The sequence below is a fragment of the Anolis sagrei genome, chromosome 9 (genome assembly GCF_037176765.1).
Source record: "Anolis sagrei isolate rAnoSag1 chromosome 9, rAnoSag1.mat, whole genome shotgun sequence".
Classification (NCBI taxonomy): Eukaryota; Metazoa; Chordata; class Lepidosauria; order Squamata; family Dactyloidae; genus Anolis; species Anolis sagrei.
The window spans coordinates 33,263,873-33,289,647 of NC_090029.1; the positions used below are offsets into that span (position 1 = coordinate 33,263,873).

Genomic DNA, 25,775 nt, shown 5'->3' on the forward strand with positions numbered 1-25,775 from the left:
TTAAAATAATAACAATTGTATTTTCAATGTTGGGTGGGTGGGTGTGCTCCTCAACCCAATTTTATAATTTTATAATTATAATTTAATATAAATATTAGAGTTGTTTTTATAATATAAATAATAATAATAATTTAATATAAATATTAGAATTTTATCATTATAATTTAATTAATATAAATATTAGAATTGTTTTTATAATATAATATAAATAATAATAATTATATTAAAATATAATATATTTTAATATAATTTTAATATAATATATTTTCTTATAATAACCATGGTATATTCAAGGGTGGGTGGGTGTGCTCCTCAACCCAATTTTATAAATTTATAATTATAATGTAATATAAATATTAGAATTGTTTTTATAATGTAATATAAACAATAATAACAATAATAATGTAATATAAATATTAGAATTTTATCATTATAATTTAATTAATATATTTATATTATTTTATAATATAATATAAATAATAATTATTATATTATAATATAATATATCTTATAATATATTTTAATATAATTTTAATATAATATATTTTCTTATAATAACCATTGTATTTTCAAGGGTGGGTGTGCTCCTCAACCCAATTTTATAATTTTATCATTATAATTTAATATAAATATTAGAATTGTTTTTATAATATAATATAAATAATAATAATAATGATTTAATATAAATATTAGAATTTTATCATTATAATTTAATTAATATAAATATTTATATTATTTTTATAATATAATATAAATAATAATTATTATATTAAAATATAATATATTTTATAACATATTTTAATATAATTTTAACATAATATATTTTCTTATAATAACCATTGTATTTTCAAGGGTGGGTGGGTGGGTGTGCTCCTCAACCCAATTTTATAATTATAATTTAATATAAATATTAGAATTGTTTTTTATAATATAATATAAATAATAATAATAATGATTTAATATAAATATTAGAATTTTATCATTATAATTTAATTAATATAAATATTTATATTATTTTTATAATATTATATAAATAATAATTATTATATTAAAATATAATATATTTTCTTATGATAACCATTGTATTTTCAAGGGTGGGTGGGTGTGCTCCTCAACCCAATTTTATAATTTTATAATTATAATTTAATATAAATATTAGAATTGTTTTTATAATATAAATATTAGAATTTTATCATTATAATTTAATTAATATAAATATTAGAGTTGTTTTTTATAATATAATATAAATAATAATAATTATATTAAATATAATATATTTTATAATATATTTGAATATAATTTTAATACAATATATTTTCTTATAATTTTATTTTCAATGTTGGGTGGGTGGGTGTGCTCCTTAACCCAATTTTATAATTATAATTTAATATAAATATTAGAATTGTTTTTTATAATATAATATATAATATAAATAATAATAATTATATTAAAATATAATATATCTTATAATATATTTTAATATAATTTTAATATAATATATTTTCTTATAATAACCATTGCATTTTCAAGGGTGGGTGGGTGGGTGTGCTCCTCAACCCAAAGGGAAGCCCCCTCCCTCCTTCCTGTTGCAGCCACGACAAAGCCTTCCTTGGGGTCTTTCTTAGGGTCCCACCCTCGGAGGAGCCTTCTTCATTGGGGAGCCCTTGATTGAGGGGTGAGGACCCCACTCCTGACCGTTGCTTCCTCCTAAAAAGGGAGCATCCCCATCCTTGAGGGTCTTTCTCTGGACAACAAAGGAAGGCCAGCCTGGGCGCGAGAGAGGAGGGGGCGTGCCCAGCGCAGGCTCCACGCCCCTCCCACTTGGGGACCCTCCAGCCAATTGAGCCTGGAGAGTGACGCTGCGGCTGCCGTGACACCCCTCCTCTTGAAGAGATTTTTTTTCCATTTTATCCCCCCCCCCCTTCTCTCTCTCTCTCTGTCTGTGTCTGGCTGCAGCGAAGGCTCAGACGGAAAAGAGGAGGAGGAGGAGGAGAAAGGAAGGAAGGAGGAAAGGAAGAAAGAAAGGAAGAGGGAGGAGGAAGAAGAAGAGAAGGAGGAGGGAGGGAGGGAAGGAGGGAGGGGCTGCTTGAAAGAAGAAGAACTCCAGGGAAGAAGAGGAGGAGAAGAAAGAAGGGAAAACAGACGGACATACAACCCGACAAATACGCGACATCTCATTTTAACGGATTGCCAAAATCGATTGGGATGATTCTTCCCTCCCCACCTTGAGAAAATGGTCTTTTTTCCTCCTCCTCCTCCTCCTCCTCCTTTTGTTTGATTCGGCGTCGCTGGCGTGGCTCCTTCTCTTTGTGTCTGATTTGTGGAGGTGGGAAGAAGCAGAAGCAGAAGAGGAGGAGGATCCCACTTACCCACCCACCCCTCCATCCATCCATCCCTCCTTCCTTCAGGTCCCGGCCTTTCTCCCGTCTTGCTTTCTTGAATTCATTAACCATCCCAACCCGGCGGCGATGCCCAGCTCCTTGTTCGCGGAGATGGAGCGGGGCGGGGGGGAGGCCGCCTTGGACGACCAGAGGGCCCTCCAGATCGCCCTGGACCAGCTCTCCTTGCTGGGTTTGGATGGAGGAGGGGGAGGCGGAGGAGGGGGAGGGGGCTGCAACAACAACGAGCCCGGCGCCCTCTTCGACCACGAGCCCCGCAAGAAGAGCGTCAACATGACCGAGTGCGTCCCCGTGCCCAGCTCCGAGCACGTCGCCGAGATTGTCGGCAGGCAAGGTGGGCAAGCAAGGAAGAGAGAAGAGCACAAGGGATGGGGGGATGGAGACAAAGGAAGGCAGGGAGGGAGGGGACCAAGGAGGATGGAGAGGGAGAAGGGAGGAAAGGAGGGGCGGGATCCTCCTCCCTTCCCTGCCTTTCCCTGCCTTCCTCCCTCCCTCCCTCCATCATTTCTATTTTGGGGGGATTGTATGCATCTTAAGGCATTGGATATTTACCTCTGTTGGAAGGCAAGGTATTCAAAGGCAGGTCTTTTCCTTCTTCCATCATTTTTTTAATTGCATATGTCTTAAGGCATTGAATATTTACCTCTGTTGGAAGACAGGGTGTCAATAGAGTAAGGAAGTAAGTGAATCTTTCCCATCCTTCCTCCCTCCATCATTTTTATTTTGGGGGGATTGTATGCATCTTAAGGTATTGGATATTTACCTCTATTGGAAGGCAAGGTATCAATAGAGTAAGTAAGAAAATCTTTCCCACCCTTCCTCCATCATTTTTATTTTTTGAGAATTATAAGCATCTTAAGGTATTGGATATTTATCTCTGTTGGAAGGCAAGGTATCAATAGAGTAAGTAAATAAATCTTTCCCATCCTTCCTCCATCATTTCTATTTTTTTTGGTATTGTATGTGTCTTAAGGCATTGACTCTTTACCTCTATGCAAGCCTCCTTGAGTAGAGAAAGGTGGGGTATCAATACAGTAAGTAAGTAAGTAGTTTTTTCCCATCCTTCCTCCATCATTTTCATTTTTTGGGAATTGTGTGCATCTTAAGGCATTGACTCTTTGCCTCTATGCAAGCCTCCTTGAGTAGAGAAAGGTGGGGTATCAATACATTAAGTAAGCAAATAAATCTTTCCCATCCTTCCTCCATCATTTTTATTTTGGGGGGATTGTATGCATCTTGAGGCACTGGATATTTACCTCTACTGAAAGGCAGGGTGATGATAGAGTAAGTAAGTATAAATAAATCTTTCCCATCCTTCCTCCATCATTTTCATTTTTTGGGAATTGTGTGCATCTTAAAGTATTGGATATTTACCTCTATTGAAAGGCAGGGTGTCAATAGAGAAAGTAAGTAAATAAATAAATCTTTAAGGCATTGAATATTTACCTCTGTTGGAAGGCAGGGTGTCAATAGAGAAAGTAAATATAAATAAATCTTTCCCATCCTTCCTCCATCATTTTCATTTTTTGGGAATTGTATGTGTCTTGGCATTGAATATTTACCTCTATTCAAAGGCAGGGTGTCAATAGAGAAAGTAAGTATAAATAAATCTTTCCCTTCCTTCTTCCATCATTTTTATTTTTTGGGGGAATTGTATGTATCTTAAGGCATTGGATATTTACCTCTATTCAAGGGCAGGTCTTTCCCTTCCTTCCTCCATCATTTTTTTAATTGTATGTGTCTTAAGGTATTGGATATTTACCTCTATTGAAAGGCAGGGTATCAATAGAAAAAGTAAGTAAATAAATAAATCTTTAAGGCATTGAATATTTACCTCTGTTGGAAGGCGGGGTGTCAATAGAGAAAGTAAGTAAATAAATCTTTCCCATCCTTCCTCCATCATTTTCATTTTTTGGAATTGTATGCATCTTAAAGTATTGGATATTTACCTCTATTCAAAGGCAGGGTGTCAATAGAGCAAGTAAGTAAATAAATCTTTCCCTTCCTTCTTCCATCATTTTTATTTTGGGGGGATTGTATGCATCTTAAGGCATTGGATATTTACCTCTACTGAAAGGCAGGTCTTTCCCTTCCTTCCTCCATCATTTTTTTAATTGTATGTGTCTTAAGGCCTTGAATATTTACCTCTGTTGAAAGGGAGGGTGTCAATATAGTGAGTAAGTAAGTATAAATAAATCCCATCCTTCCTCCATCATTTTTATTTGTTGGTATTGTACATGTCTTAAGGCATTGACTCTTTACCTCTATGCAAGCCTCCTTGAGTAGAGAAAGGTGGGGTATCAATACAGTAAGTAAGTAAATAAATCTTTCCCATCCTTCCTCCATCATTTTTATTTTGGGGGATTGTATGCATCTTAAGCCATTGGATATTTACCTCTATTGAAAGGCAGATCTTTCCCTTCCTTCATCATTTTTTTAATTGTATGTGTCTTAAGGCATTGAATATTTACCTCTTTTGAAAGGCAGGGTGTCAATAGAATAAGTAAGTATAAATACATCTTTCTCATCCTTCCTCCATCATTTGTATTTTTTGGGAATTGTATGCATCTTAAGGCATTGAATATTTACCTCTTTTGAAAGGCAGGGTATCAATAGAATAAGTAAGTATAAATAAATCTTTAAGGCATTGAATATTTACCTCTGTTGGAAGGCAGGGTGTCAATAGAGTAAGTAAGTAAAAACATCTTTCCCTTCCTTCCTCCATCATTTTCATTTTTTGGTATTGTATAAGTCTTAAGGCATTGACTCTTTGCCTCTATGCAAGCCTCCTTGAGTAGAGAAAGGTGGGGCATCAATACAGTAAGTCAGTAAATAAATATTTCCCTTCCTTCCTCCATCATTTTCATTTTTTGGGAATTGTATGCATCTTGAGGCATTGGATATTTACCTCTATTGAAAGGCAGGGTATCAGTAGAGTAAGTAAATAAATCTTTCCCTTCCTTCTTCCATCATTTGGGGGGGGGGGGGGGAATTGTATGCATCTTAAGGCATTGAATATTTACCTCTATTGAAATGCAGGGTATCAGTAGAGTAAGTAAATTAATCTTTCCCTTCCTTCTTCCATAATTTTTATTTTTGGGGGATTGTATGCATCTTAAGGCATTGAATATTTACCTCTATTGAAAGGCAGGTCCTTCCCTTCCTTCCTCCATCATTTTTTTAATTGTATGCATCTTAAGGCATTGAATATTTACCTCTACTGAAAGGCAAGGTATCAATAGAGTAAGGAAGTAAATAAATCAATCTTTCCCTTCCTTCCTCCATTTTTTAAAAATTGTATGTGTCTTGGCACTGAATATTTACCTCTATGTAAGGCAGGGTATCAATAGAATAAGTAAGTAAATAATTAAGTCACCTCCTTTGTTGGGCTTCAACACTTTATAATATAATCATATTTATCATTTTTTTAAATTGTATGTGTCTTAAGGCATTTAATATTTGTACCTCTATGTAAGCCTCCTTAAGTAGAGAAAGGTGGGGTAAGTAAATAAATCTTTCCCATCCTTCCTCCATAATTTTTTGGGGGAAATTGTATGCATCTTAAGGCATTGAATATTTACCTCTATTGAAAGGCGGGTATCAATAGAGCAAGTAAGCAAATAAATAAGTCACCTCCTTTGTTGGGCTTCAACACCTTATAATATAATCATACCTATCAATTTTTTGGAAATGTATGTGTCTTAAGGCATTGAATAATGGCCTCGATGTAAGCCTCCTTGAGTAGAGAAAGGCAGGGTATCAATACAGTTAAGTAAGTAAATAAATAAGTCACCTCCTTTGTTGGGCTTCAACAACTTATAATATAATTGAATCTATCATTTTTTAAAATTGAATAATTGCCTCTATGTAAACCTCTTGAGTAGAGGAAAGCAGGGTATCAATAGAGTAAATAAATAAGACACCTCCTTTGTTGAGCTTTGACACCTTATAATATAATCATATCTATCAATTTTGGGGGAATTGTTTGTGTTTGAAGGCATTGAATAATTGCCTTGATGTAAGCTTCCTTGAGTAGAGAAAGACGAGGTATCAATAGAGTAAATAAAGAAATACATCACCTCCTTTGTTGGGCTTCGACACCTTATAATATAATCATATATCATCATCTCTCTCTGCTTTCTATGTATTATTATGATGATTATTCCTCTCTTTTCTCTTAGAGATTTAGGAGGAAGCCACTCTGTAATCTCTATCTATCTCTTGATCAATCTCCGTCCCCCATTATTATTATTATTATTATTCCTCTCTTTTTCTTAGAGGTTGAGGAGAAAGCCACTTCTCTATAATCTCCATCTATCTCTCCATTGATCTCTGCAATCTCCATCCCCCATTATTATTATTCCTCTCTTTTTCTTAGAGGTTTAGGAGGAAGCCACGCCTCTATAATAATAACAATAATAGTCACACCTCTGTAATCTCTATCTATCTCTCAATCGATTTCCTCAATCTCCATCCCCCATTATTATTATTCCTCTCTTTTTTTAGAGGTTTAGGAGGAAGCCACTGCTCTATCATAACAATAATAGTCACACCTCTGTAATCTCTATCTATCTCTCAATCGATCTCTTCAATCTCTATCCCCCATTATTATTATTATTCCTCTTTTTCTTAGTGTTTGAGGAGGAAGACACTCTATAACCTCTATCTATCTCTCCATCCATCTCATCTATCTCCATCCCTTCTTCTTCTTCTTATTATTATTATTATTATTATTCCTCTCTTTTTCTTAGAGTTTGAGGAGGAAGACACTCTATAATCTTATCTATCTCTCCATCCATCTCATCTATTTCCATCCCCCATTATTATTATTATTATTATTATTATTATTATTATTCCTCTCTTTTTCTTAGAGTTTGAGAAGGAAGCCACAGCTCTATAATCTCATCTATCTCTCCATCCATCTCATCTATCTCCATCCCCCATTATTATTATTATTATTATTATTATTATTATTATTCCTCTCTTTTCTTAGAGGTTGAGGAGGAAGACACTCTATAGCCTCTATCTCTCCAACTATCTCCATCCCCATTTATTATTATTATTCCTCTCTTTTTCTTAGAGGTTTAGGAGGAAGCCAATGCTCTATAATAACAATAATAGTCACACCTCTGTAATCTCTCTCTCTCTCTCTCTCTCTCAATCGATCTCCTCAATCTCCATCCCCCATTATTATTATTATTCCTCTCTTTTTCTTAGAGTTTGAGGAGGAAGACACTCTATAACCTCTATCTCTCCATCCATCTCATCTATCTCCATCCCCCATTATTATTATTATTATTATTATTATTATTATTTCTCTCTTTTTCTTAGAGGTTTAGGAGGAAGCCAGTGCTCTATAATAATAATAACAATAATAGTCACACCTCTGTAATCTCTATCTCTCAATCGATCTCCTCAATCTCCATCCCCCATTATTATTATTCCTCTCTTTTTCTTAAGAGTTTGAGGAGGAAGACACTCTATAACCTCTATCTATCTCTCCATCCATCTCATCTATCTCCATCCCCCATTATTATTATTATTATTATTATTATTATTATTATTATTATTATTATTCCTCTCTTTTCTTAGAGGTTGAGGAGGAAGCCACTGCTCTATAATAACAATAATAGTCACACCTCTGTAATCTCTATCTATCTCTCAATCGATCTCTTCAATCTCCATCCCCTATTATTATTATTATTATTATTATTATTATTATTCCTCTCTTTTCTTAGAGATTTAGGAGGAAGACACTCTATAATCTCTATCTATCTCTCCATCCATCTCATCTATCTCCATCCTCCATCATCATCATCATCATTATTATTTATTCCTCTCTTTTCTTAGAGGTTTAGGAGAAAGCCACGGCTCTATAATCTCCATCTATCTCTCCAACTATCTCCATCCCCATTATTGTTGTTGTTGTTGTTGTTGTTGTTGTTATTATTATTATTTCTCTCTTTTTCTTAGAGGTTTAGGAGGAAGCCACACCTCTATAATCTCTATCTCTCAATCTGTCTCCTCTTGTCTCCATCCCTAGTAGAAGGTGTTTCTTTCTGATCTGATTCTGTGGGGTGTTTTTTTTGTCTCCTTTTCTCCCTTTTCAGCCCCCCATGATGTCTACCCAAAGCGAGGTCTCCCCAAAAAGAAAAGAGAAGAAAGAAAGCTCAGCCAATAGGAAGGCAGGGTGGCTCAAGGGGGTGGGGCCAAAGGGGTGGCACACCGTGGCATCCTCGGGAAAGGGGTGCATAGTCATGCAGGGAAAAGCCACGTCTGTCGAATCCATAAAAGGGGGATCTATGAATATACAGAGGCCACCTCTCTCTGGGCCCTTCCACACAGCTCCATATCCCAGAATATCAAAGCAGAACATCCCACAATATCTGCTTTGAACTGGGTTATCTGAGACCATACTGCATTTATATCACAGCTCAAAGCAGATATTGTGGGATTTTCAGTGTTATTATTCTGGGATATAGGGCTGTGTGGAAGGGTCCTCGCTCTCTATATTAGTGTTTCTCAACCTTCCTAATTCCATGACCCCTTAATACAGTTCCTCAAGTTGTGGTGACCCCCAACCAGAAAATTATTGCTACTGCAGAACTGTGGTTTTGCTACTGTTAGGAATTGTAATATAAATATCCAATATGCAATGACCTCTTAACATAGTTACTCAGGTTGTGGTGACCCCCAACCAGAAAATTATGGCTACTACATAACTGTAATTTTGCTACTGTTTAGAACTGTAATATAAATATCCAGTATGCAAGATGTATTTCCATTCACTGGACCAAATTTGAAGACTGGTAGGGTTGGGGAAGAGGCAATTGATGTTGTCATTTGGGAGTTGTCATGGCTGGGATTTATAGTTCACCTACAATCAAAGAGCATTCTGAACTCCACCCGTGATGGAATTGAACCAAACTTGGCACTCAGAACTCCCAAGACCAACAGGATCATTGGATCCAATTTGGCACAAATACCCAATACTACCAAATTTGAATACTGCTGGGGTTGGGGGGAGGGTATTGATTTTGTCATTTGGAAGTTGTAGATGATGGGATTTATAGTTCACTTACAATCAAAGAGCATTCTGAACTCCACCAGTGATGGAACTGAACCAAACTTGGCTTCCAGAACTGCCACAACCAATAGAAAATACTGGAAGGGTTTGGTGGGCATTGGCCTTGAATTTTGGAGTTGTAGTTCACCTACCTCCAGGGAGCACTGTGGACTCATACAATGATGGATCTGGACCAAACTTGGCATGAATACTCAATATGCCCGAATGTGAACATTGGTGGAATTTGGGGGGGGGGGGGGGGGATAGACCTTGACATTTGGGAGTTGTAGTTGCTGGGATTTATAGTTCACCTACAATCAAAGAGCATTCTGTACCCCACCAATGATAGAATTGGGCCAAACCTCCCACATAGAACCCCCATGACCAACAGAAAACACTGTGTTTTCTGATGGTCTTTGGTGATCCCTCTGACATTCCCTTGCGACCCCCACCAAGGGTCCTGACCCCCAGGTTGAGAAACACTGCGCTCTCCTTCTCTCTCTCTATATATATATATACACACACACACACACATACATTTTCAGCGCAATTCTAGTATCATTTATTAGCATACTTGAATGCTGTGCAAATGCTTGTGTATACTGTATTGTCGAAGGCTTTCATGGCTGGAATCACTAGGTTCTTGTGGGTTTTTTTCGGGCTATAGGGCCATGTTCTAGAGGCATTTCTCCTGACGTTTCGCCTGCATCTATGGCAAGCATCCTCAGAGGTAGTGAGGTCTGTTGGAATTAGGACAATGGGTTTATATATCTGTGGAATGGCTGGGGTGGGGCAAAGGACTCTTCCCTGCTGGAGCTAGGTGTGAATGTTTCAACTGACCACCTTCATTAGCATTTGAAGCCCTGGCTGAGCCTGGGAAAATCTTTTGTTGAGAGGTGTTAAGATGTGCCTGGTTGTTTCCTCTCTGCTGTTTTGCTGTTGTAATTTTAGAGATTTTTAACACCTCTCAACAAAAGATTTTCCCAGGCTCAGCCAGGCCTTCAAATGCTAATGAAGGTGGTCAGTTGAAACATTCACACCTAGCTCCAGCAGAGAAGAGTCCTTTGCCCCACCCCAGCCATTCCACAGATATATAAACCCATTGTCCTAATTCCAACAGACCTCACTACCTCTGAGGATGCTTGCCATAGATGCAGGCGAAACGTCAGGAGAAATGCCTCTAGAACAAGGCCCTATAGCCCGAAAAAACCCACAAGAACCTTGTGTATACTGCTGTGCAATGTACATATACACCATGCCTGGGCAAACTGAGTCCCTTCCTCCAGATGTTTTGGAGTTCAACTCCCACCATTCCTAACAGCCTCAGGCCCTTTCAACTTGAGGCTGTTTGGAATGGTTTGAGTTGGGAGTTGAATGGTGGGAGTTGAAGTCTAAAACACCTGGAAAGACCAAGTTGGCCCATAACTGATATACGTACAAGAAAACAGATGTAACCACTCTCTACCCTCCTCCGCCTCTTCTCTTTTCCAGGTTGTAAGATCAAGGCATTGCGGGCCAAGACCAACACCTACATCAAGACGCCGGTCCGCGGGGAGGAGCCACTCTTCGTAGTCACGGGCCGAAAAGAGGATGTAGCCATGGCCCGCCGGGAGATCATCTCCGCTGCCGAGCACTTCTCCCTCATCCGTGCCTCTCGCCACAAGAGCGCCGCCCTCAATGGGGCCTCTGCTGCGGCCCCCGCCCCGCCCCACCTCCCAGGCCAGACCACCATCCAGGTGCGAGTGCCTTACCGTGTGGTGGGCCTTGTCGTGGGGCCCAAGGGCGCCACCATTAAGCGCATCCAGCAGCAGACGCACACCTACATTGTCACGCCCAGCCGCGACAAGGAGCCCGTCTTCGAGGTGACCGGTATGCCCGAGAACGTGGACCGCGCCCGCGAGGAGATAGAGGCCCACATTGCTCTCCGCACGGGCGCCGGAGGAGTTGGAGGCGCCGGAGGCCTTGTTGAGCTTCCCGACGACAACGACTTCCACGCCAACGGTACTGATGTGGGCTTTGAGATGAGCGGCAGCCTCTGGAGCAAACCCACTCCTCCACCGCCGCCGCCACCTCCACCTCCACCACCACCTAGCATCCCTCCAACGCCCGGCCGCAAGCCCTTTGCCACGCTCCGCCACGACAGCTCCAGCTCCCTAGGCAGCGCCTCCACCGACTCCTTCCACCGCATGGCCGACTTCAGCCCGCCCAGCCCGGCCCTCAGCTTCACTCACCACAATGGCAATGGTTACGGTGCTTACGGTGGTGCAGAAGGGCTGCCGTCGCCCGATGTGCCCCCGCCACCGCCGCCCTTTGATTCCCCGCCTGGCTTCGACTGTGCACCATTGCTTTGGTCCCACTTTGAGCGTGGGGCCCCCTCGTCTCCTGGTGCCGTGGCTCTTCCGGCTACACCCAACGCTAACCTCGCCGTGTTGGTGAGCAATGGAGGGCAGAGGCGTGGTGTTGGGCCTCCTCCAACAAGGGTGTCTCCACCTCTTCATGTGGCTCTTCCGGCCGAGCAGCCGCAGCAACATCCTTTAGCCCGACGGGTGCGGAGTGACCCCGGAGGCCGGCTGATCGCGGCTGCAGTAGCCGCAGCAGCAGCCGCCGCCTCTTCCTCTTCCTATCCACTCTATGCCAATGGGTTAAGTTGCCCCTTGTCCGGTCTTCCCTCCGACTCTTCAGCATCTTCCTCCTCCTCTTCCAGCTCCTCCTCCAGCTCCTCGTGCTCGTCTTCGGGGCTGCGGAGGAAGGGCAGCCGCGAGTGCGCCGTCTGCTTCGAGAGCGAGGTGATCGCGGCTCTGGTGCCCTGCGGCCACAACCTCTTCTGCCTGGAGTGCGCCAACCGCATCTGCGAGAGGAGCCAACCCCAGTGCCCCGTCTGCCACAGCGCCGTCACCCAGGCCATCCGCATCTTCTCCTAAAAAGAGGGCTGCCCCTTCTCCCAGACCCCCCGTGCACACCGAGCATTTAAAGCCGTTGCAAAGCGGGGTTGGAGAAAATGGTTTCGCTGCGCAGCTCATTCCCTAGGACACTGTTTCTTAAACTGTGGGTCCCGACCCCAAATGAGCTCCCCATAGCTCGATGCCGGGATACCCCCCCCCCCAAAATTGACAACAGTCTATGCTTTCTGAATGTCACCTAGTGACTGTTTGAGACATTTGCACAAAGCCGTTGTGCAGTGTTTACAGTGGACTCTGCAGAAGATGCTTCAGCTGTACTTCATGAAAGGAAACTCAGCCTGTTTAGCAAGCCTTGCAAATGCTGGTTTGTTATCAATAGATGTTAGATTTTTTTTAATATACCTATTTTATATACCTGAGGTCATATAAAAAATTTCTCGGGCCAGACGGGGTCTCCAGTGGAAAAGTTTCAGAAGCCCTGGCCTAGGAAACCCTGCAACCCATTGGAGGCCTGGATAGTGACTACACAAACCACAGAGCACTGATGCGCATTAAGGGCTTTCTTTCGCGCACGTTTGTGGGAGTTTGTTGTCTCGCCGCCTGCAGTTTGAAGCTAGATCCAAACTGCATTAAATGGTCAGTGCAGATGGGGGGGGCAGTCACACCCACACACCTATATTCAGGCGCACAACGTATACGCACACCTCTAAGCAACCTCTTCCACTCACATGGATAATCCTGCCTGTGTGTGTATATAGATCAGTGTTTCTCAACCTGGGGGTCGGGACCCCTGAGGGGGTCACGAGGGGGTGTCAGAGGGGTCGCCAAAGACCATCAGAAAACACAGTATTTTCTGATGGTCATGGGGATTCCATGTGGGAAGTTTGAGCCAATTCTATCGTTGATTGAGTTCAGAATATTATTTGATTGTAATGAACTATAAATCCCAGCAACTACAACTCCCAAATGTCAATATCTATTTTCCCCAGACTCCACCAGTGTTCACATTTGGGCATATTGAGTATTCATGCCAAGTTTGGTCCAATTCCACTATGGCATGAGTCCACAGTACTCTCTGGATATAGGTGAACTACAATTCCCAAACTCAAGGTCAATGCCCATCAAACACTTCCAGTGTTTTCCATTGGTCATGGGAGCCAAGGTTGGTTCAAATCCATCACTGGTGGAGTTCAGAATGCTCTTTAATTATAAGTGAGCTATAAATCCCAGCAAATACAACTCCCAAATTATAAAATCAATCCTCCCCCAACCCCACTAGCATTCACATTTGGGTGTATTGGGTAATTGTGCCCAGTGAATGAAAATGCACCCTGCATATCTGATATTTACATTATAGAATCATAGAATCAAAGAGTTGGAAGAGACCTCATGGGCCATCCAGCCCAACCCCATTCTGCCAAGAAGCAGGAATATTGCATTCAAATCACCCCTGACAGATGGCCATCAAGCCTCTGTTTAAAAGCTTCCAAAGAAGGAGCCCCTCTGCCCCACACTCCGGGGCAGAGAGTTCCACTGCTGAACGGCTCTCACAGTCAGGAAGTTCTTCCTCATGTTCAGACGGAATCTCCTCTCTTGTAGTTTGAAGCCATTGTTCCATTGCGTCCTAGTCTCCAGGGAAGCAGAAAACAAGCTTGCTCCCTCCTCCCTGTGGCTTCCTCTCACATATTTATACATGGCTATCATATCCCCTCTCAGCCTTCTCTTCTTCAGGCTAACATGCCCAGCTCCTTAAGCCGCTCTTCATAGGGCTTGTTCTCCAGACCTTTTATCATTTAGTCGCTCTCCTCTGGACACATTCTAGCTTGTCAATATGTCTCTTGAATTGTGGTGCCCAGAACTGGACACAATATTCCAGATGTGGTCTAACCAAAACAGAATAGAGGGGTAGCATGACTTCCCTAGATCTATGCTCCTCTTGATGCAGGCCAAAATCCCATTGGCTTTTTTTGCCGCCACATCACATTGTTGGCTCATGTTTAACTTGTTGTCCACGAGGACTCCAAGATCTTTTTCACATGTACTGCTCTCAAGCCAGGCCTCATCGTCCCCCATTTTGTATCTTTGCATTTTGTTTTTCCTGCCTAAGTGGAGTCTCTCTGCATTTGTCCCTGTTGAGCTTCATTTTGTTAGTTTTGGCCAATCATCTCTCTAATCTGTCAAGATCGCTTTGAATCCCGCTCCTGTCCTCTGGAGTCTTGGCTCTCCCTCCCAATTTGTTGTCATCTGCAAACTTGATGATCATGCCTTCTAGCCCTTCATCTAAGTCGTTAATAAAGATGTTGAACAGGACCGGGCCCAGGACGGAACCCTGCGGCACTCCACTTGTCACTTCTTTCCAAGATGAAGAGGAAGCATTAGTGAGCACTCTCTGTGTTCGTCCACTTAACCAATTACAGATCCACCTCACCATAGTTTTGCCTAGCCCACATTGGACTAGTTTCCTTGCCAGAAGGTCATGGGGGACCTTGTCAAAGAAGGCCTTACTGAAATCGAGACACGCCCCATCCACGGCATTCCCCGCATCTACCCAGCTTGTAGCTCTATCGAAGAAAGAGATCAGATGAGTCTGGCATGACTTGTTTTTGATAAATCCATGTTGACTATTAGCGATGACCACATTTGTTTCTAAGTGTTTGCAGACCGCTTCCTTAACAATCTTTTCCAGAATCTTGCCCGGTATCGACGTGAGGCTGACCGGACGGTAGTTGTTTGGGTCGTCCTTTTTTCCCTTCTTGAAGATTGGACCACATTGGCCCTCCTCCAATCTGCTGGGACTTCTCCCGTTCTCCAAGAACTCTCAAAGATGGTTGCCAATGGTTCCGAAATGACTTCCGCTAGTTCCTTCAATACTCTGGGGTGTAGTTGGGAAGGTTAGGAAGGTTGAGAACCACTGATATAGATAAATATACGCACATGCATACTATCCACGTTGGGCTTTTCAAGCTGCAGTAGTCGCACACCCCAAAAGAAATTGCAAGATCACAAAGTCACAATAGAGAGGACCTGACCTTTTGCAGGATGGTCACCATCTCCTTATATATATATATTTTTGGGTATTTTTTGTATTATTTTGCATGAGTGTACTGTAGCCTAGGATGGGTTAAAGGGGGATATTTGTAACATCTGGTGCATGCTCTAAATATTAAGGAACAGCATTCTAGAAATAGACTAGTTTTACACTTTCTCTTTAAGCCAAGCTTCCAAAATGCTTCTCTCTTTCTCTCTCTTTCTCTCGTCTCTTCCTCTCTTGTCTTTCACACTTTTCTAAAAGTAGGAAAAATGCATATTGGAGTATGATGGCGTGTGAACAGTTAGTATAACGTGCTGGTAGTTGCTTAGATTGCTTACCGAGACATAAATGTACGGATGGATTCCTTTCCTTGAATGTTCGTGAAAAGGCGACATTTTTTATTTCCTGTGAAGAAGAAGAAAAAATAATGACGATGATCATAATAATAATAATTAATAATAATTAATAATAATAGAAACCTTATGATACTGCAGCTTTATCAAAGAATTAAAAAAAAGGAAACTGTAACATATCTCTTCTATATAAATATATATAAATATAAAATGTTTAGGGTTTTAAAAGGAAAAAAATTGCATTAATACAGATTGAAGTATTTTATTCTTTTTTGACTTGAAAGTTTATATTTCATATTGCAAAAAGATGTTTACAAGTATTTTAATTTAAGTTCAGTGAACTTTTTTGTAGCTGGGTTAAATTTTTTTATTTTTTTCGTATGACCTTAACGGCAAGGAACACTGTATTATTTTTTAGTATCACACAAAATCGTGAAACGGAATTACAAAACCATAAAATGTGTAATACTTTTGAACAGTATTCTGTTGGGATGGAGATTTTTTATAGGTTCAGGAAAAAAAAATCTTTTAAATCTGCTTCACCCAGCATATTTTCTATTCAGTGATATGAAGCATATTTTATTCTATATTATTACAAAAATAAAAATGGAAGCGTTGAAGTATACATCAAAAAAGGAACTGTGGATGCTTTCTAACATTTGTATAAATAGGATTCAGTGGAAATTACAAAAAAAAAAATAATTCTGTTGCACCACTATAGTTTAGTATTTCTATTTTAATACATTTGTTTACCACTTGTTTATGTATATGTAGGTGATATTACTTGATCTTAAATGTACTTTACTGAGCAAAGTTTTAAAAGAAGTATATTTTATTTTATGATAAAGGGCCTTTAACCTCATGGTCAAAATACTAATATTATATTTGCTGAGACAAGATTTGAAATTGTATCAAGAGTTTTATTTTTCTGACAGTTAAAGTTATACATAATAAAGGAAAAAAAACCTTAAGTAATGGTGCTACTTCATGTTTTTTAAGTATTTCTATATAAATAAAATATTCCTGAAAAGTATCTGGTGTTTTGATTTGAAGTTTGGTGCTCTTTTTTTCCCAATCTATCTCCAATGTATCTCTGTGGTCTTTGATGTGTCGGAGACCCCGTCTACACTGCATATAATCTGTTTCTGAATCCAGATTTATCTGCTTTGACCTGGGTTACATGATAGTGTAGATGCATATTTATTTAATTGATTGTATCAGAAGCGAATGAGGGTACAGTTATTTTGTATTTAAAACACAATTTTTGTGTGTGTCAGGAGCGACTTGAGAAATTGCAAGTCACTTCTGGTGTGAGAGAATTGGCCATCTGCCGAGGACATTGCCCAGGGGATACCCGGATGTTTTACTATCCTTTTGGAGTCACCTAAGGGCTGAGAAAAGCGGTATAGAAATAAAGTAAATAAATTGGGAAGCTTCTCTCATCTCCCCGCACGGGGAGCTGGAGCTGACAGAGGGAGCTCATCTGTGCTCTCCCTGGATTCGAACCTCCAACCTGTCTGTCTTCAGTCCTGCCAGCACAAGGGTTAAACCCACCAGGGTCCTTATAAACAAAGTTTTTTTGGGTTTTTTTTGTCGTGTCAGGAGTGACTCCTGGTGTGAAATAATTGGCCATCTGCAAGGACGTTGCCCAGGGGACGCCTGGATGATTTGATGTTTTTATCATCCTTGTGGGAGGCTTCTCTCATGTCCCCGCATGAGGAGCTGGAGCTGACAGAGGGAGCTCATCCACACTTCCCAGATTCGAACCTCCAACCTGTCGGTCTTCAGTCCTACCAGCACGAGGTCAAACCCACTGCGCCACCAGGGTCCTTATAAACAAAGTTTAAAACTTGGCATTATACTAAATGTCCTTTGACCAGTATCTGGCCACTTGGAGTGCTCTGGTGTTACTATAAGAAGGTCCTCCATTGTGCATGTGGCAGGGCTCAGGTTGCATTGCAGCAGGTGGTCAGTGGTTTGCTCTTCTCCGTACTCGCATGTCGTGGATTCCACTTTGTGGCCCCATTTCTTAAGGTTGGCTCTGCATCTCGTGGTGCCAGAGCGCAGTCTGTTCAGCGCCTTCCAAGTCGCCCAGTGTTCTATGTGCCCAGGAGGGAGTTTTTAATCTGGTATCAGCCACCGATTGAAGTTCTGGGTTTGAGCCTGCCACTTTTGGACTCTTGCTTGCTGAGGTGTTCCAGCGAGTGTCTCTGTAGATCTTAGAAAATTATTTCTTGATTTAAGGTATTGGCTTGCTGGCTGATATCCGAACAGAGGATAGGCCGGGGATGCCAATGTCTTGGTGTTTTAATTACAGGCTGCTACTTCCTGATGGATGTCAGGTGCTGCAATACCGGCTAAACTGTAATTTCTCCAACGGTGTTGGACATAGACATCCTGTGATAATGCGGCATGTCTCATTAAGAGCCACATCCACTGTTTTGACATGATGAGATGTGTTCCACACTGGGCATGCATATCCAGCAGCAGAGTAGGAAATTGCAAGGGCAGATGTCTTCACTGTGTCTGGTTGTGATCCCCAGGTTGTGCCATTCAGCTTTCGTATGATATTATTTCTAGCAACCACTTTTTGCTTGATAGTCCAAAAGTGCTTCTTGTAAGTCAGAGCATGGTCCAGGGGAATTCCTAGGTATTTTGCTGTGCTGCAATGCTCTAGTGAGATTTCTTCCCCAATAATCCTGAGTTCAAGATGCTTGTCTATTCTTAAGATGAAAAGCACACATTTGCATTTTAGATTGATTAAGAATCAGCTGGTTTTCCCTGTAATAATAAGTAGTAAGAGCAGCGTTTCTCAACCTGGGTGTGGGGACCCCAAGAGGGGGGGTCGCGAGGAGGTGTCAGAGGGGTCGCTAAAGACCATCAGAAAACACAGTATTTTCTGTTGGTATTGGTATCAGCCATCTGGTATCAGCCATTGATTGAGGTTCTGAGTTTGAGCCTGCCACTTTTGGACTCTCGCTTGCTGAGGTGTTCCAGCTAGTGTCTCTTTAGATCTTAGAATACTATTTCTTGATTTAAGTCGTTGACGTGCTGCATGAAACCAACAGGATGAAACCAAAGCATTTGTCACAGTTAAGTTAAAGATAAATAGATCTAGGCTATTGTTTCATATTCATAATCGCTACCTAGTTGTGACTGTGACACTATTTCCACCATCACAACTCCCTCCACCATACTTTCAGTTGCATGGGGAGAAGGAGATCTAGTCTTCCAGCATTTCTGATCACAGATGAATGAAGTTTCTGTTAGGTTGTGAGGGGCTGGACCAAGAGAGGTTACTTAGTTGACAATAGTTAAGTATCATACACTTAAGATGTTACTTAAGTCTATAGTTTCAATATAGCAGCTAAACTCCACTTTCATGAGTTTCACACTCACAGTTTTGATTATTTGCATGTCTACTTGCAAAGCCATAAGACTCCAATAATTTGAAATTATTTTAATATTAAGACCTAATTCTATTTTCATGCTGGCCTTTTGTCTGGTTTTCACTAGAGCAGTGTTTCTCAACCTGGGGGTCGGGACCCCTGAGGGGGTCGCGAGGGGGTGTCAGAGGGGTCGCCAAAGACCCTCAGAAAACACAGTATTTTCTGATGGTCATGGGGATTCCATGTGGGATGTTTGAGCCAATTCTATCATTGGTTGAGTTCAGAATATTCTTTGATTGTAATGAACTATAAATCCCAGCAACTACAACTCCCAAATGTCAAGATCTATTTTCCCCGGACTCCACCAGTGTTCACATTTGGGCATATTGAGTATTCATGCCAAGTTTGGTCCAGATCCACCATGGCATGAGTCCACAGTGCTCTCTGAATATAGGTGAACTACAACTCCCAAACTCAAGGTCAATACCCACCAAACCCTTCCAGTGTTTTCTGTTGGTCATGGGAGTTCTGTGTGGCAAATTCAGTTACAAATCCATTGCTGGTGGAGTTCAGAATGCTCTTTGATTATAGGTGAACTATAAATCCCAGCAACTACAACTCCCAAATTATAAAATCAATCCTCCCCCAACCCCACTAGCATTTACATGTGGGTGCATTGGGTATTTGTGCCCAGTTTGGTCCAGTGAATGAAAATACATCTTGCATATCTGATATTTACATTATGATTTATAACAGTAGTAAAATGACTGTTATGAAGTAGCAACAAAAACAATGTTATTTTTGGGGGTCACCACAACATGAGGGACTGTACTAAGGGGTCACGGCATTAGGAAGGTTGAGAACCACTGCTTTAGATCTTAGAAAACTATTTCTTGAGTTGACATGCTGGCTGATACCCAAACAAGGGATGAAACCAAAGCATTTGTCACAGTGAAGTTAAAGATAACTATATCTAGTCGATTGTTTCATTTTCATAATCGCTACCTAGTTGTGACTGTGACACTATTTCCACCATCACAACTCCCTCCACCATACTTTCAGCTGCATGGGAAGAAGGAGATCTAATCTTCCAGCATTTCTGATCACAGATGAATGAAGTTTCTGTTAGGTTGTGAGGGGCTGGATCAAGAGAGGTTTCTTAGTAGACAATACTTAAGTATCGTACACTTAAGATGTTACTTAAGTATATAATTTCAATATAGCAGCTAAACTCCTCTTTCATGAGTTTCACACTCACAGTTTTGATTATTTGCATGTCTACTTGCAAAGCCATAAGACTCCAATAATTTGAAATTATTTTAATATTAAGACCTAATTCTATTTTCATGCTGGCCTTTTGTCTGGTTTTCACTAGAGCAGTGTTTCTCAACCTGGGGGTCAGGACCCCTAAGGGGGTCGCGAGGGGGTGTTAGAGGGGTCGCCAAAGACCATCAGAAAACACAGTATTTTCTGATGGTCATGGGGATTCCATGTGGGATGTTTGAGCCAATTCTATCGTTGGTTGAGTTCAGAATATTCTTTGATTGTAATGAACTATACAACTCCCAAATGTCAAGATCTATTTTCCCCAGACTCCACCAGTGTTCACATTTGGGCATATTGAGTATTCATGCCAAGTTTGGTCCAGATCCACCATGGCATGAGTCCACAGAGCTCTCTGGATATAGGTGAACTACAACTCCCAAACTCAAGGTCAATGCCCATCAAACCCTTCCAGTGTTTTCTGTTGGTCATGGGAGCCAAGTTTGGTTCAAATCCATTGCTGGTGAAGTTCAGAATGCTCTTTGATTATAAGTGAACTATAAATCCCAGCAACTACAACTTACAAAATCAATACTCCCCCAACCCCACTAGCATTCACATTTGGGTGTATTGGGTATTTGTGCCCAGTGAATGAAAATGCATCCTGCATATCAGATATTTACATTATGATTTATAACAGTAGTAAAATGACTGTTATGAAGTAGCACCGAAAACAATGTTATGGTTGGGGGTCACCACAACATGAGGGACTGTATTAATGGGGTCACGGCATTAGGAAGGTTGAGAACCACTGCACTAGAGTATTCTGTAATTTTAATCTGTAAGGTGCCTTGAGAAATTCATCCACGCCAATTTGGGAGGAAATGGAGACAGGATCAGTACACAGTATTTTGGCACATCGAACACTATACATAATGCATAATGTTGTGTACAATATAGTATTCCAACAAACAGCTTTATCTTCAGATAGTGACCATTTCAGCCACAATGGCTTAGAAGGCTATAATAAGCCAATTTAGTTTCAGAGTAAAATGTAATAGCTAATTACATTTTAATTAACTTTCTTCCAACAACAGCTGTCGGAAGAGGTCTTTTCAAGCTACATTTATTTTTAGTATGTTTTAAAAATCCTACTTTTGTGTGTGTATCTCTATAAGCATCGCCAGCAAATGATATGGGATACAAATGAGAAGATTCTTCACACAGCTTCTAGTGATTGCTTGTAGGAAATTTGGAGAAGCAGAAGGAACTTGTTCTATGCTCATGTTTAAATTATGACATTTGCTGCCAGACAGGATGGTTATGGCTGCTGAAAAGGGATGGCAGTCAGAAGCACATAAGAGCAAAATGGAGAGAAGCCCAAGGCTCACAAAAGTAAAGATAATAGCAGTGTGTTATGGCATTTGTTCCGGCATAGGAGAGGGCTGTTGTAGATCAGCGTTTCTCAACCTGGGATTCCCAGATGTTTTTGGCCTACAACTCCCAGAAATCCCAGCCAGTTTACCAGCTGTTAGGATTCATGGGAGTTGAAAGCCAAAACATCTGGGGACCCAAAATTGAGAACCACTGCCCTAGGGGGTTGCAAGGAGGGTGTCAGAGGGGTTGCCAAAGACCATCAGAAAACACAGTGTTTTCTATAAGTCACGGCAGTCTCTGTGTGGGATGGTTGGCCCAGTTCTTTCGTTGGTAGGGTTCAGAATGCTCTTTGATTATGTAGAAGCAGAAGTAGGAGAGATATTTTTTTTGTCGTGTCAGGAGTGATTCCTGGTGTGAGAGAATTGGCCGTCTGCAAGGACGTTGCCCAGGGGACGCCTGGATGGTTTGATGTTTTTATCATCCTTGTGGGAGGCTTCTCTCATGTCCCCACATGAGGAGCTGGAGCTGATAGAGGGAGCTCATCTGCCTCTCCCCGGATTTGAACCTGCAACCTGTCGGTCTTCAGTCCTGCCAGCACAGGGGTTTAACCCACTGCGCCACTGGGGGCTCCAGATAGGAGAGATAATATCATTAGATGCCCTTTTCGAGGTAGAAAAGTACATTTATTTCCAGCTGGGACTCTGGCAGGACTCTCATCCAAAAGCGATCCAGAGTGAGGATAAAGATGTTGACTTTCCATTTTTATACATTTTCAAAAGCAGACAAATGAAGAAACATGCTCCTGCATACATAGCATCATCACTACGTCACTTTAAGCATCATAGAAATATCAAATTCTATCTTCCAACATGTGAGAGGCATGTCTCTATATTTTTTTCCCCTGAGAGCAGCATATATGCTGCTGCAATTATAGGTGAACTATAAATCCCAGCAACTACAACTCCCAAATGTCAAGGTCTATTTTCCCCAAACTCCACCACTGTTGACATCTGGGCATACTGAGTATTCATGTCAAGTTTGGTCCATATCTATCATGGTCTGAGTCCATGAGTGTTTGAGGACCGGGACATCCGTAGGGATACCAAGGTGCTTGCCTATAAAACTATTGTTCTCCCAACCCTGCTCTATGCCTGTGAGACGTGGACTGTCTACAGACGTCACATGCAACTCCTGGAACGATTCCATCAGCGCTGCCTCCGGAAAATCCTGCAAATCTCTTGGGAAGACAAGTGGACAAACATCAGCGTGCTGGAAGAAGCAAAGACCACCAGCATTGAAGCGATGGTCCTCCGCCACCAACTCCGCTGGACCAGCCACGTTGTCCGGATGCCCGACCACCGTCTCCCAAAGCAGTTGCTCTACTCCGAACTCAAGAACGGAAAACGGAATGTTGGTGGGCAGGAAAAGAGATTTAAAGATGGGCTCAAAGCCAACCTTAAAAACTCTAGCATAGACACTGAGAATTGGGAAGCCCTGGCCCTTGACCGCTCCAGCTGGAGGTCAGCTGTGACCAGCAGTGTTGCAGAATTTGAAGAGGCACGAATGGAGGGTGAAAGGGAGAAGCGTGCCAAGAGGAAGGTGTGTCAAGCCAACCCTGACCGAGACCGCCTTCCACCTGGAAACCAATGCCCTCACTGCGGAAGAAGATGCAGAGCAAGAATAGGGCTCCACAGCCACATACGGACCCACAAGAATATTGGAAGACAATCATCCTCGGAAAACGAGGGATCCCCTAAGTAAGCTCTCTGGATGTAGGTGAACTATAACTCCAAAACTCAAGGTCAGTGCCCTCCAAATCCTTCCAGTATTTTCTGTTGGTCATGGCGGTTTTGTGTGCCAAGATAGGTTCAATTCCATTGTTGGTGGAGTTCAGAATACTCTTTGATTGTAGGTGAACTGTAAATATTTGCAACTACAACTCCCAAATGTCAAGGTCTATTTTCCCCAAATTCCACCACTGTTGACATTTGGGCATATTGAGTATTCATGCCAAGTTTGGTCCATATCTATCATGGTTTGAGTCCATGGTGCCCTCTGGATGTAGGTGAACTATAACTCCAAAACTCAAGGTCAATGCCCACCAAACCCTTCCAGTATTTTCTATTGGTCATGGCAGTTTTGTGTGCCAAGATTAGTTCAATTCCATTTTTGGTGGAGTTCAGAATACTCTTTGATATTATGTGAACTGTAAATCTTTGCAACTACAACTCCCAAATGTCAAGGTCTATTTCCCCCAAATTCCACCACTGTTGACATTTGGGCATATTGAGTATTCATGCCAAGTTTGGTCCATATCTATCATGGTTTGAGTCCATGGTGCTCTCTGGATGTAGGTGAACTATAACTCCAAAACTCAAGGTCAATGCCCACCAAACCCTTCCAGTATTTTCTATTGGTCATGGCAGTTTTGTGTGCCAAGATTAGTTCAATTCCATTTTTGGTGGAGTTCAGAATGCTCTTTGATTGTAGTTGAAATCCCGGAACTACGACTCCCAAATGTCAAGGTCTATTTTCTCCAAACTCCACCAATGCTCACATTTGGGCATATTGATTTGCAAAGATTAAAAGTTTAAAACCCTGGGTGAGAGAGCAATGTAATGTATCTGGACAGGGGATCCAGGGGACCAAAATAGGGTGTAATTGCACTAACAGATAAAATAAAGTGCTTCCAAGGGCATTTTATGCATGGTTTGGTCAGGTCAGGGATTATTGTTAATTCAATCATTGAAAGCACACTGGAACAACCATGTTTTTAGACTCTTCCTGAAGACTGCCAAGGTGGGGGCTTGCCTAATTTATCTGGGGAGCAAGTTCCAGAGCCAAGGGACCACGACAGAGAAGACCCTCTCCCTCGTCCCCACAAGTTGCACTTGCAAAGGGGGCAGGAGCAAGAGAAGGGCCTCTCCAGAAGATCGAAGGGATCATATAGGTTCATAAAAGGAATAAAGGAAACAATCCCCTGCAAAATATCCTGAGAAGCATTTTAATTACCCATTGGGTTGCTCTCTACTTTTGGTTTAAAACCCTACTACTAGATACATCCTCTGTCCACGTCCAGCATTTATTTTTAAAGTTTTAACTATTACATCTGGCCCGGCCATAGATTTTTTAAATGCTTGTGTGTTATTGTCTACGTGTGAGTTATACTAATTGTATTGTTTATTTTGCTTATTGCTTGTTGTTTTTATTGATGTGTTGTTGGGCTTGGCCCCATGTAAGCCTCTCCGAGTCACTTGGGGAGATGCTGGTGGGATATAAATAGAGTTATTATTATTATTATTATTATTATTATTGTTATTGTTATTATTATTATTAAATGCAGTCATGGAGGTAGGCGGGTCCCAAACCGTTCAGGCCTTTGTAGGTAAGAACCTGCACCTTGAATTGGGACCGGAAAATAAATGGCAGCCAATGGAGCTCCTTAAACAGGACGGTAGACCACTCCTTGTAATTCACACCAGTTAGAAGTCTGGCTGCCGCACGTTGGACCAGTTGAAATTTCCAGGCCATTTTCAAGAGCAGCCCCACATAGAGTGCATTGCAATAGTCCAGTCTAGAGGTAACTAGATAGTCTAGTAACTGTGAAAGAAAGAAAAGTTAGGGTGATGGAGGCATTACTTTTTGACCCATCCTCGAATATATACCTGGAGTCACATGAACATTTCTCAGGCAGAACGGGGTCGCAAATAGAAAAGGCTTCTATGATGTGGCTTGATAATATATGTAACTTATATATGGAAGAATATCTCTATCTCACACCCTTCTGGAATATATTTAATCTAAAGAGGAATTATGGTCTGAGCTCAGAAACACATGGAGGACAGCAGAGGGCAGAATCTTCACGTTTTATGTGCTGATTGTGTGGGAAGTAAAAGGTATCAATGCTTGCGTCCAGTAAAGTGGATAATGGGCAAATAGTCCCTGATATTTTCTTTTCGCTATATATATTTAGTACTATTTGTATTCTCCTTCCTTC

The 25,775-nt window shown here is 41.2% G+C and overlaps 1 protein-coding gene across 1 annotated transcript; it reads left to right on the forward strand.

Annotated features, from left to right (window-relative positions):
• The first annotated feature begins 1,731 nt into the window (after window positions 1–1,731).
• On the forward strand, window positions 1,732–16,782 carry MEX3B (mex-3 RNA binding family member B). The gene is made up of 2 exons (XM_060755209.2): window positions 1,732–2,733; window positions 10,957–16,782. Exons 1-2 carry the CDS (start codon window positions 2,469–2,471, stop codon window positions 12,384–12,386), a joined length of 1,695 nt encoding a protein of 564 aa, XP_060611192.2. The 5' UTR covers window positions 1,732–2,468; the 3' UTR covers window positions 12,387–16,782.
• The last annotated feature ends 8,993 nt before the right edge of the window (window positions 16,783–25,775 follow it).

Coding starts and splice junctions, on each gene's coding strand:
- MEX3B (XM_060755209.2), top strand. CDS start 2,469: ATGCCCAGCTCCTTGTTCGCGGAGATGGAGCGGGGCGGGGGGGAGGCC. Junction 2,734..10,956: donor CGAGATTGTCGGCAGGCAAG/GTGGGCAAGCAA, acceptor TCTCTTTTCCAG/GTTGTAAGATCAAGGCATTG.